We start from the raw sequence: 13,120 nt of genomic DNA, 5'->3' as shown, positions 1-13,120 counted from the left end.
GCTCGCAAAACGTTGTTCTGACTCAGAATTTGTCAATGTAAACATCATGAGAAACCATGATTTGATTTCCTTAACCATGGTTTGGTGTGATGTCTGAACTGAACCTCTGGATGGCACAATGAAGCAGTCAAAACAAACATAATTCCATGGTATGAAATACCTTGTTTTCGCTTTTATTTTAATGCATATCAAATTTAAGCCGTAAAATTGAAGTTGCAAAGAATGTTTTCACCTTCATCACACCAAAGCAAGCGACCTCTTAAAAGTTTCAGACGCAATCTATTTTTTCCTATACTTTCAAATTTGATTTTAGAGAGCACAGTAGGCAGGGAAAAGGGTTTTGTTCCAAAAAGCAGTGGGAACATATTTCTTAAGGCTTGCATAACTAGTGTTTACAGAGAAAGCAAGTTCTAGAGAGAATAACACATTAAAAGATAGGAAAAACAAAAAAAGGGAGCAGCTGTAAAAAGAGAATCACAGGAAAGAGCACAAGATAGGAATTTAAACAGCTTTGCACTACAGCTAATTTAGAGGGGGGAACTTGAAGCAATAACTCATCCATCAATCCGCACAGCAGTACGTAATAAATCTCAGGAATTTGGGATGTGGGAGGTACTCTGATGTACTTGCACTTTGCAAGGATAATGGTTCCCATTTTCCAAAGATCATTTGTGGAACCTATTCTTCAACAACTGTCTATCACTAGCCATCTAGAAGTGTGCCATCTAGTAGCATGGAACTCACAGAACAGTATCTGCAAACAGAGAGAATTACATTTTCTGCCACATCAGAGGTTGGGAACCTCTAGCCCACAGACCAACTCTGGCGCACTACAGGGTGAAGTTTTGGCCCACGAGGCCATTGCTCCCACATCACACCCATCTGGTGATCAGCTGGTGTCACCGGGCAACATCAGCTGATGCGCCGGGCGTGGCGGGTTTCAATCCTGCCTGGCGCAGAGTTGCCTGCAGGGAACATGCTGGCAAAGCAGAGTCCTCTCCCCACCAAGTGGGGTCAATTTTGGCAGGTAGACAGTCACCTGCCGTCACCATTTTGCAGGTGACTGACAAGGTGAGTGCTCCCGCCCACCTGTCAAAGTTGGCCTATGGAGTGGGGAGACACAGAACTGGCTCACTGGGTGAAAAAAGTTACCCATTCCTGCACTAAAAATATCTTCTCGAAGGTTACACACACACACACACACACACACGCACACGCACACTTACTTCCTCTGGCCAATCTCTCTAGGCTTTTCTCTCTCACACGTTCCTCTGGTTCGGGTGAAAACCTGACCAAAATCCCTAAGCCAGGTGCCTGTGTGTTTTGTTAGAAATTAGCCAGGTGCCAATCATGAAACCACATGGAGATCTCTGGATGCCAGTTTGGCGACTGGGGAAAGCAAAATTTCACTTGGAGAAGGATCTGAACTATTTTCCTTGAAGATTGAATTTGTCTCATTCTGGATTGTTTCAATTGATGTTTTAATGTGCTGTAAACCAGCAAGGGTGGCGCTGTGGTCTAAACCACTGAGCCTCTTGGGCTTGCCAATCGGAAGGTCGGCGGTTCGAATCTCTATGACGGGGTGAGCTCCCGTTGCTCGGTCCCAGCTCCTGCCAACCCAGCATTTCGAAAGCACGCCAGTGCAAGTAGATAAATAGGTACCGCTCCGGCGGGAAGATAAATGGCGTTTCCGTGCGCTGCTCTGGTTTCGTCAGAAGCGGCTTAGTCATGCTGGCCACATGACCCGGAAAAACTGTTTGCGGACGAACAGCGGCTCCCTCACCCTGTAAAGCGAGATGAGCACCGAAACCCCAGAGTTGTTGACAACTGTACTTAACTGTCAGGGATCCCTTTACCTTTTTTTAAACCATTTTGAGATTCTCTCCCCCCCCTTAAAATACAAAGCATCATTATAAATAATAATGATGATGATGATGATATCTCATTGCAAAAAACAACAACAACCCAGTGCCCAGACATTCCACCGTGGCACCCGGAACATAGGTTTAAGGAGCCATTTGGCAATTGGATTATATCTGAGTTTCTAACATTGTCCCTAAGAGAGCTAGTAATGGGTCAAAAGGTACCTGTTCCGTTGGCTTGTGTCTGTGCTTTTGGGGGTTGTGGAGGTGGTGGTGATTCTTCTGTTCTGCAACAAGACAAACAAACAAAAGTAGTAAGGTAAGCATAGCATCTCCCAATTCACAAAAACAAAATGAGTATGTATTTCATATGTGTGTTGGTGTATCTTTATTGGCTTGCTAGAAGAGGAAAGATAACAACAACAACATGATTTAAAACGTTGCATGACCCCAAATTAAAAGTATTATGCGTTGTCTGTCTGAACCTTGAAGTCTCCTCTTATGAGACTCAAGTGAATCAAGGGCCGATTCAAAACATTCGGATAGAAAATAAGAGATACAGCAGCAGCCCTGTCAGAATTTTACCAATCAGATTACAGGTTGTCTTATTTTGAAAACATAGCAGCTGTGAGGAACCTCAGAGAGCGGTCATTTCCCATCTAAGTGCTAAGATCTGAGATAAAGGCTCTCTTGTCCCTGATCTTAGCGCTGTGGTGCTTAGCACTGAGATTTGAGATAAACCTCTGCCTGCTGTCACTTGCGCTCTAAAAGCAGACAGGCACTTATCTCTAATCTTAGTACGAAAAGCGCCACAGCGCTAAGATTGATGAGAAAAACACTGCCTGCTCTTTTGCAGTAAAAGGCAATAAGGTTCTTCCTTTGCATCTCAGCTTGAACTTAAAGAAGAATCTTCCTTTGCAGCTATGACTTGAATAATAACAATAACAATAATTTATTATTTATACCCCACCCATCTGGCTGGGTTTCCCCAGCCACTCTGGGCAGCATCCAACAAAATATTAAAAATACAACAAAACATCAGACATTAAAAACTTCCCTAAACAGGGCTGCCTTCAGATGTCTTCTAAAAGTCAGATAGTTGTTTATTTCCTTGACATCTGATGGGAGGGCGTTCCACAGGGCGGGTGCCACCTCCGAGAAGGCCCTCTGCCTGGCTCCCTGTAACCTCACTTCTCATAGTGAGGGAACCACCAGAAGACCCTCAGAAGAGGACCTCAGTGTCCAGGCTGAACGATGGGGAGATGCTTCTTCAGGTATACTGGGCTGAGGCCGTTTAGAAGATGTACCCTTCTAAGTATCCCTCATCAAAAAAACTAGACAGACAGATATGGAGCACACCATATAAAATAGCATGCAAGCATTTGAAAAGTACATCCGATATCCAAGGTAAGCAGGGAAAATTGCTGTATTTCTCCCCCACCGATTTTCAGCGCTGTAGACATGAGATAACAGCAGCTTCTTGGCAAGAATCAGACTGAATATTCACGTATTCACCAAATGCTTAATGTTCTATGGTGAAAACTTTCACAAAGTCCCTGGTTTGGCTCCACAGTGCTGAAACAAGGTCTTGCCACTCAAAAAAAAAAAAAAAAACACCACGAAGGGCAATTGTTATGTTCTGTGAAGGCAGATAGGTGCTCAGACCTGGATACCTGGGAAGCGCAACATCATGCTATGGGCAATCTCTATTGCTTCCCCAGCACCGCTGAAAGAAAATAAAGCATGGAAACAGAGAAGGCAGGGGCTGCAATAGGAGGGGGGAAAGTGGGGTTACAGGCGGCAGTTGCAGTTCCCAGGTTAACAGGCAGCTGGGAAAAGGAGAAAAGGGCAGGCACACTGGGGCAAAGTGGTGGGGCTAAACCATGAAGAAAGTCTGAAAGAGGGGGAGGCAGTGGGTAGTTCTGCATCCCACTCCCCAATTCTTCCTGGAGAGCCCAATTGTTAGCCTGAAGCCTTCATTATACACTTTTAGGCACCAGGCAAAAGCATTCCTCTTTAACCAGGCCTTTGGCTGATTAGACATCCAGTGCCCTTTTAGAATGTGTTGGGGAGGGGGTTATTGGGTTATTTTTGTTTTCATTATGCATTTTGTGTTTTTATATTGTGATTTTATGTTATAACTGCCCTGAGATCTGCGGGTACAGGGCAGTATAATAATAATAATAATAATAATAATAATAATAATAATAATAATAATAATAAAAAACCTTTATTGTCAATGTACAACCTGTATACAATGAAATTAACAGAGCCTTCCCCCCCCCAAACACTCAATCTCATTGCACTCTGTGTGCTTGTCGCACAACACACCAACCTCGAAAGTCAGTTGCACTATATTATTTTCCATTCAGCCTAACAGCTCATGGATAGAAACTGTTTTTTAGCCTGTTGGCACTTCTTATACTTCTATATCTCCTGCCCAAGGAGTAGAAGATTAAAGAGGTGCTGGCCGGGGTGTGAATCGTCCCTGAGAATTTTTCTCGCTCTCCTAAGGCAACGGTCCCTTGCGATGTCATCTAGCGGGCTCAGGGAACAGCCCATGATATCATGTGCTGTGTTCACCACCCTCTGTAAAGACTTTCTGTCCGTGGCTTTCAAGCCGACGTACCACACTGTGATACAATAGGAGAGGACACTTTCTATTGTGGACCGGCAGAAGGAGGTCATCAATTGCTGTTTCACATTGTTCTTTCACAAGACCCTGAGAAAATGGAGTCTCTGCTGGGCCTTCCTAACCACCTGAGGTATATTGTTTTTCCAAGTGAGGTCTTCACTAAGGTAAACTCCCAGGAATTTAAAGGAAGAGACTGTCTCCACACAACCCCCTCTGATATACAACGGTGCTAGTTCCCCTCTCTTCCTCCGAAAGTCCAACACCATCTCCTTTGTTTTGCTAATATTTAGGTGAAAGTTATTCTCTAAGCACCATGTAGATACTTTTTGAACCTCCTCCCTGTATGCTGATTCATCTCCACCTGTAATTAAATCCATTATGGTAGTATCATCTGCAGACTTAATAATTACAGTGGATGGATCAGATGAAAAACAGTCATATGTATACAACGAGTACAGGTGCACATATCCCTGTGGGGTGCCAGTGCTGAGCTTCAGGGAGGTAATGGTTTCAACTGGGACCTACTGCAGGAATATAAGAGCTGGTGCCAAGACGGCTTAAGGGCAACACTGAACCCAACCAAATCTTCCATACCTCCCCTACTTGACCTGCATTTTAAAACCAGGAAGATTCCAACCCATGACGTCGCATCTGCTTAACGTCTTAATTTTCTTAATTGATAAAACGATGTTTCTATCAAGTGCGCTGGTAGCGCCGGCTCAAGCCCATGTGTATTTAGTCGCATGGCAATTAAGAGAGGCGTGAAACGTCACTCAGAGCCGGCCGTGAGCGGCTAATGGCATGTAATTTCACGCAGCAGCAAAGTGCAGGTTTGCAGACTTCCATTCAACTCCAGCCCACAGAAACACCCGAGAAGCAGTGCCAAGGAATTAGCAAGCTTTCTTATTTTTACAGCTGGCGCCCCTGACGCACTAGCTGAAAAGGAAACTTGACCCAAGATGCACTTGTTATTTACGCGGGCAGGCGGCCTTCAAAGAGCACCACAAACAAGGATCCCAAGCAGGGGCTGAACGACAATCTGCTCTGTTAAAAATGTCCTTTCTAACCTCTGTACCTTTTCAAAACCCTAGGCTAGCCTTTCCCGTCCTGACATCCTTCGGATGCCGCTGGACTCCGACTCCCATCAGACCCAGGCAGCATGGGTCTCTGGGTCAGAGATTATGGGATGTGCAGTCCCAACGACATCTGGGGAGCTAAGGAAGGCTGACCTAGATTCATCAGATAAAGTTAACAAAAATGCAGCTAGCAAGGACATGCAAAATGTAAAATCTCTACCGTGACAGCAAATTCTGCCAATAAGCTACTGGTGGGTTTAAGTTCACTATTTCTGTCCAAAAAATGGAGCGGTCACCTTATATCCAAGTTTTTATTTTTTTTATTTTTTTATTACTATTATTGCTAATAATAATAATAATAATAATTTCATTTCTATACCACTTTATATTTTTAAGTTTGTGTCTTTGAGGGCACTTACAGTTTCAAGCAGGGCTTTCTTTTCAACCAGAACTCACCTGAACTCAGTGTCCGGCACCTCTCAGGTCAGTGCCATAATGAAGTAATAATCATAAATAAATAAGAATAAAAATGTATACCCCACCACTATTGTAACTATCCAACCTCCCAAAATTTCAACACCTCCTGCGATGTGTTGATCCCTTTCCGTTTTACCGATACAAATTCTACAAACACCCTCCATATCCCCTCAAAATTATTTCTCCTGCATATTCCCCATCTTATCTTAATGGGACATGTTAATTTATCATTAATAGCTATATCCCACACCTCTTTATACCATTCTTCCATTTTATATTCTGCTTGCCCCTTCCACTTCCTAGCTATAATTCGTGCAGCTGTCAATAAATTTGTGAGCAAGTCCTTCATAGCCTACGAACTTTGCCATTGCCTTTATAACAGAACAAGGGAGTTCCGGCACCTCATTTTCTAAAAAAACAGCACTGGTTTCAAGGATATTTCAGCATTTAAATAGGTGCAGAAGTAAACTCTGACAGACATGAGTAACCAGAGAAACCACTCCCAAACGGTTTGTGCTAAACACATTTGTGTGCTATAGAGGAGCTGGTTTTGCCTGGATTTTGAAAGCAAAGTTGGGTCAAATGCTTGTCAGCTTTAGCATCTGCTAGGTTCTGCAAAAGGACCTTTAACCGGTAAAGTTTTAGAGTGGAAATAGCAGACTGCACCAGTGTTGCATTATGAAAAGCATGGTTTTTAGTTAGGGCTGGGCGATATATTCATATATCGTCCAAAACCGGTTTGAAGTCGATATCGTGATATCAGATTCATAATTTTTGAACTGGCAATATATCGCGAATCATGGGGTGTGGGTATGTGTGCGCTATGCAAAAATCACAATGTGGGGGAAACCATGAAGCCGGCCAATGCCTCTCCACAGTTCCATCTTTATTTCAGAAATTGTGATATATCAGTATATTGTGATGTTTAGTTGGCGATATATCACAGTGTTGAAAACCAGGTATCACCCAGCCTTAGATCAGGGCCTTGTTAGCCAGTTTGAGAATCCAGCTCTGGTGAAAACATCAGAATTTTATGGGGTTTGGGGGGATCGGGGGTTCTAAACTCTCTGCCAAACTTTTGGCAGACCACCTAAAAAGGAGTTCATGGGCCATAATTGGTCTGTGGACCCCCATATGAGAACCTATTCTCATATTTTTAGCCTTGCAGATTGCCTTGCACTAGGTATTATGTAAACAGCCCACAAAAATAACTGAACCAGCATTTGTTTACAAATTAATAACTTGCCTAGGAAATATGGGGATTACACAAAAAAGACCTATTATCCCCCCCAAAAAAAATGTACGCAAATTTAGTGCCTTATCTTCCCCTAATCTACATGCCCATGTAGGTTAGGAAGCTAATGGGATGTTAAAAATATCTCATTACAGGACAAATTAATTCTCAGGATGAATTAATTCTCAACAGTAGCCGTTCTACGTGCAACGTCAGTGTTTAATGGCCTGCCAGGCTATAAATAAATGAGAGAGAGAAAATCAGCCAGCCAAGGGTCCTGCTGATTAGTGCTGCAAATTGCTTTTAAAAAAAAAGATGTTGAATTTAAATTCTCCTGTTCAGCTAAACTTGCATATGGACAAAAGACAACATAAAAGCAAGAAAGCAATTCGCTGAAAAAGTGAAATAAAAATAAAAATGGATGCTTCATGTGCTTATCCCACTAGCCACTGTTCCTAAACTCACAAGAACCAAAACAAGAATATATATTGCAAATACAAAATGGAAAGGTAAAGGACCCCTGACAGTTAAGTCCAGTCGTGAACGAGTCTGGGGTTGCGGCACTCATCTCACTTTACTGGCCGAGGGAGCCGACGTTAGTCCGCAGACAGTTTTGCGGGTCATGTGGCCAGCATGACTAAGTCACTTCTGGCAAAACCAGAGCGCACGGAAACGCCGTTTACCTTCCCGCTGGAGCGGTACCTATTGATCTACTCGCACTTTGATGTGCTTTCGAACTGCTAGGTTGGCGGGAGCTGGGACCGAGCAGTGGGCGCTCACCCTGTCGCAGGGATTCGAACCCCTGACCTTCCAATCGGCAAGCCCAAGGCTCAGTGATTTAGACCACAGCACCACCCGCGTCCCAATTGCAATTGCCCCAAATGTAACCACAGCTCTGCACTGGCGGCTGCCATCAACCCAACCCCTCCTTTAACTACTGCATTTCAGAAACCAGGTTTTTCAGCTGCAGTATAGAAGAACACTTAGCAATGGTCGGGCAACTGGAAAGCATATTAACACCGGGGAGATATTTTATTGATCTCTCTAAAAGGATGCCTGGGCCACTTAATATTTTAAAAAATATCTGCTCAGCGCACGGCATAAAAACAGCAAACATCTTTAAAGCGAAAGTACAACGCATAGCCAGTAAAACAGCACTATAAAAACAGGGCTGTGTGCCGAATTTGGCCAAGGCTTGAGCCATAGCACGTCTACGGGGAAGGCCTTGGATGAATGAACAGCTGTGGGTCGCTGCAAGTCCAGCTGAGCTGGACCAGAGTGATCTGAAGCTGTCAGTGAGGGGTATCAGGCAGGAAGAAAGGCAAGCAGGATGCAAAAACTGTGGGATGTAATCCACTGGAGCAGTCAAGTACAACCAGGGGGCAGGCAGGTGTGGAGGACTCCCTGGTCCTGAACAGGGTAACTGTGCCCCCTGAAGGTTGGGTGTGCAGCCTGGGAGTCATTTTGGACTCATAGCTGTCCATGGAGGTGCAGGGCAATTCTGTGTCCAGGGCAGCTGTCTACCAGCTCCATCTGATACGCTTACTGAGTCCCTACCTACCCACAGACTGTCTCGCCAGAGTGGTGCACGCTCTGGTTATCTCCCGCTTGGACTACTGCAATGCGCTCTACGTGGGGCTACCTTTGAAGGTGACCCAGAAACTGTAATTAATCCAGAATGCAGCAGCTAGAGTGGCGACCGGGAGTAGCAGCTGAGACCTCGTAACACCAGTCCTGAAAGACATACGTTGGCTCCCAGTACGTTTCCGGGCACAATTCAAAGTGCTGGTGCTGACTTTTAAAGCCCTAAACGGTCTTGGCCCAGTATACCTGATGGAGTGTCTCCACCCCCATTGTTCAGCCCGCATACTGAGGTCCAGCTCCGAGGGCCTTCTGGCGGTTCCCTCACTGCGAGAAGTGAGATTACAGGGAACCAGGCAGTGGGTCTTCTCGGTAGTGGCGCCCGCCCTGTGGAACACCCTCCCATCAGATGTCAAGGAAATAAACAACTATCTGACTTTTAGAAGACATCTGAATGCAGCCCTGTTTAGGGAAGATTTTTATGTTTGATGTTTTATTCTGTTTTTAATCTGTTGGGAGCCGCCCACTGTGGCTGGGGAAACCCAGCCAGATGGGCGGGGTATAAATAATAAATTATTATAAAATTATTATTATGGGAAGCAAGTGCTTTCTCGCTCGGACTTGGAAGGTGCAGGGCAAGCAGTCTGCGGCAGAATCACTTACAAACCTCACCCTGCCCTGATATTCTCTCTCACACACACACATTTCTAGACTGCCACATCATAAAACATCAGACCGGTCTACAACAAAGCACAAAAAACTATGCAAATAATAATTAAAAGTGACTGGCTAATTAAACAGCTGCAAAGGCTTGTTGGCGTGGACTTCAAGAGACAACTGAAAGAAAAAGAAAAAAAACAAGGATGCCTGCTGAATCTCTGCTGGAACAGGGTTACACAGGACAGTTTTGGTGACACTAAATGCTTGCTTTCCAGCTGAAGCTGGTTGGGTCCCTATACAGTGGTACCTCTGGTTACGAACTTAATTCGTTCCAGAGGTCCATTCTTAACCTGAAACCGTTCTTAACCTGAAGAACTAATGGGACCTCCCGCTGCCGCCACTGTGCGATTTCTGCTCTCATCCTGAGGTAAAGTTCTTAACCGGAGGTACTACTTCCGGGTTAGCGGAGTCTGTAACTTGAAGTGTTTGTAACCCAAGTTGTTTGTAACCCAAGGTGTTTGTAACCCAAGGTACCATTGTAACACAAGGGGCAACCAACAGCACTTCTCCGGATTATATCATGATATAGAAGGGAAAGGAAGCTGGAACGCAACCACTAGCTCATTTGTAAAATGTCTACATTGCCTTTCCAAAGCAAGTCACTCAAGGCTGGCTCTTCAGGAGGGTTGCCTAATGTCCAAAATACTGGAATACTGCAGTTGGAAGCAGTATTTTCTGCAAAAACCTCTAATTTGTTTGTGATTTTGCCAAAAAACACACACAAAAAAAAAAAGCTCAACAGCTTTGGCCAAAAATAAAAGTACAGTGGTACCTCGGGTTACATACGCTTCAGGTTACAGATTCCGCTAACCCAGAAATCGTACCTGAACTTTGCTTCAGGATGAGAACAGAAATCATGCGGCGGCAGCGGGAGGCCCCATTAGCTAAAGTGGTACCTCAGGTTAAGAACAGTTTCAGGTTAAGAACGGACCTCCAGAACGAATTCAATTCTTAACCCAAGGTACCACTGTACTATCTTGAGCAGAGGCATGTTAGTGACAGCCTTCTCAGTGGTGGCACCCCCAATTTGGAACTTCCTTCCGTCATATAGCTGGCGCCTACCCTTTTAAGTAAGTTTTAGAAGCCAGCAGAAGACCTGGTTATTCACCCAGGCTTTGAGTGAAATCCAATGCCAGCACTGATGTTTTTAGTTGCTTGGTATTGCAACTTGCCTGCCTTGTTTTTCAAAATAGTAAGACCATTACTAAAAAGTTTTAGTTGTAACCCACTCCAAAACTGTTCTGCGATGAAGTGCAGGTAATACAGAAATGCATAAAAGGTTGCAAACCATCTTAAATAAAAGCAAAGGAGAGTGCTTATGCATGGCACAAAAAAACAGAGGCTACAGAGCAGGTCTGGGGGACCTGCCCCACCCCCGGATATGGCTAAACTACAAGTCCCATCATCCCTAACCATTGGCCATGCTTGCTGGGTCTCGTGGGTGCTGAAATTCAGCAACATCTGTAGGGCCAAAGATTCCCCTTGCCTGCTACAGCAGAAATACAGTACTTTTCTGTGTTTTTTTCTGTAAAAATCATGCTAAAGAGTTAGGGTCATCTTATACATGGGTAGTGCATAGAGTGGGCGTTTGATTGGTTGCTGCCGAGGCTGTCAGCAGCTATTGTGCATGCTACTGGTTGCTGCTTCAATGGGTGGTGTTGATTGGCTGGTGCTCCGGCAGTTGGGCGGGCGATCTGCAGCTTCTGCCGGCAATGGGACAGACAGGAGTCGGATCTAAACCACAGAGCCTAGGACTTGCTGATCAGAAGGTCGGTGGTTCAAATCCCCGCGATGGGGTGAGCTCCCGTTGTTCCGTCCCTGCTCCTGCCAACCTAGCAGTTCGAAAGCACGTCAAAGTGCAAGTAGATAAATAGGCACCGCTCCGGCGGGAAGGTAAATGGCGTTTCCATGTGCTGCTCTGGTTCGCCAGAAGCGGCTTAGTCATGCTGGCCACATGACCCGGAAGCTGTACGCCGGCTCCCTCGGCCAATAAAGCGAGATGAGCATCACAACCCCAGAGTCGGCCACGACTGGACCTAATGGTCAGGGGTCCCTTTATCTTTACCAGGTGAGCGATTTTTGGCAATCACCCCCAAAAAAGCTCAACAACTCTGGGTAATCCTTTGCAACTCTGTGCTATCTCCGCCCATTTTCTTAAATTTGAGTCCCCAGAAACAGGGGTCGTCCTATACATGGGGTCATCTTATAGACGGGAAAGTACGGTAGCTCCCGTTTGAAAGGAATGCACTGCTAGCAGTAATTACCGTTTGGTTATGCGATAAAACTAGCTCACAACTTGTAAAACGCAGAAGTGACAGAATGCAATTTGCATCAGACAAATGGCTGATCAGACCATTTCAAATCATTTAGACATTTGTTTCATTGGCAACGTGCCTCCTGCAGCAGATGCTATATCCAGCGCTAGACAATCCCTGAGCATCCTTATAGATAAATCTATGAAACTGATGCTATTGGGCTTGTTTAGTATGTCTTCTTTACATGGACGTGATAGGAGCTCTTGAAAAACGCAAAGAAAAGAATTACTTTCCACTGGGGCAGCCTGTTCTCCCTGTCACATAATATAGGATTCAGCAATGCTTAATATATAAGTTGTCTCACAGGCAGACCAATTCATTAGTCTCTGCTTTTCCTACATAGAGGAAACATGAAACCACCCAAAAACACCATAGACTTCACCTCTCTGTGAAGAGAGGATCTGCCCACCAAATAATAGATTTGAGGCCAATTGTCGCTGCTTAATTAAGGGTTAGCAGGCTTTCAATGAGGATGGATTCGGTCTGGTTAACTGTTTGTGTGGCTTCTGACACTACGATGTCCGAAGTCACCCAAATGTCGCTAATAAGGGCAAAAATGCCACTTAGATGGGAGAGAAGGGCAGCACTTTGAGACCCAACCATGAAATAAATGACACAATGCATCTCAGCTGCTGAATATGACCATGAAAATGTTTTTTTAAAATGAAAGAGATCAGATTTCTATACAGCCTTGTATGGATTCTAGAAATGTCACTGCTTCAAAATCACTGAGTACCAAAATGAAGAAATTTCAGGTTTTATTATTCATCATTCCCAGGGCGAAATCACCTAGAGAACAGCCTGGTCTCTTTTTTAAAAAAAAACCCACAACACACACACACACACACAGCTGTACTGCACCTTGCAGGTTGCCTTACCTGGTTTTAAGTATTTCATTGACTTTTTGCTCCAGTTCTATCCTTCGTAGACGTTCTTTTTCCAGCTCTTGTTTCAATGTTTCAGCATTCGTTTCTTCTCGCAACTTCCTGAGCTCCTCCTCTGTTAAAAAAGGGAGGAAAGATAAAATAAGGGGATTGTCCTTGATAAAAAGGTAAAGGTAAAGGGACCCCTGACCATTAGGTCCAGTTGTGGCCGACTGGGGTTGCGGCGCTCATCTCGCTTTATTGGCCGAGGGAGCCGGCATACAGCTTCCGGGTCATGTGACCAGCATGACTAAGCCGCTTCTGGCGAACCAGAGCAGCGCATGGAAATGCCGTTTA

The 13,120-nt window shown here is 44.7% G+C and overlaps 1 protein-coding gene across 4 annotated transcripts in view; it reads right to left on the bottom strand.

Annotated features, from left to right (window-relative positions):
- GRAMD4 (GRAM domain containing 4) overlaps window positions 1-13,120 on the bottom strand; it is a 110,869-nt gene that overhangs the window by 29,470 nt on the left and 68,279 nt on the right. For all 4 annotated transcript variants that reach the window (XM_053406598.1, XM_053406596.1, XM_053406595.1 and 1 more), the window contains 2 exons: window positions 12,779-12,899; window positions 2,088-2,149 (listed from right to left, as the gene is read on the bottom strand). In XM_053406598.1, coding sequence (XP_053262573.1) covers window positions 2,088-2,149; window positions 12,779-12,899 — 183 coding nt within the window. The remainder of the gene's footprint in view (window positions 1-2,087; window positions 2,150-12,778; window positions 12,900-13,120) is intronic.

This window comes from Podarcis raffonei, chromosome 10 (genome assembly GCF_027172205.1).
Source record: "Podarcis raffonei isolate rPodRaf1 chromosome 10, rPodRaf1.pri, whole genome shotgun sequence".
NCBI lineage: Eukaryota > Metazoa > Chordata > Lepidosauria > Squamata > Lacertidae > Podarcis > Podarcis raffonei.
Note: the sequence above shows the minus strand (reverse complement) of the source record. Positions and strands in the feature narration are given on the sequence as shown.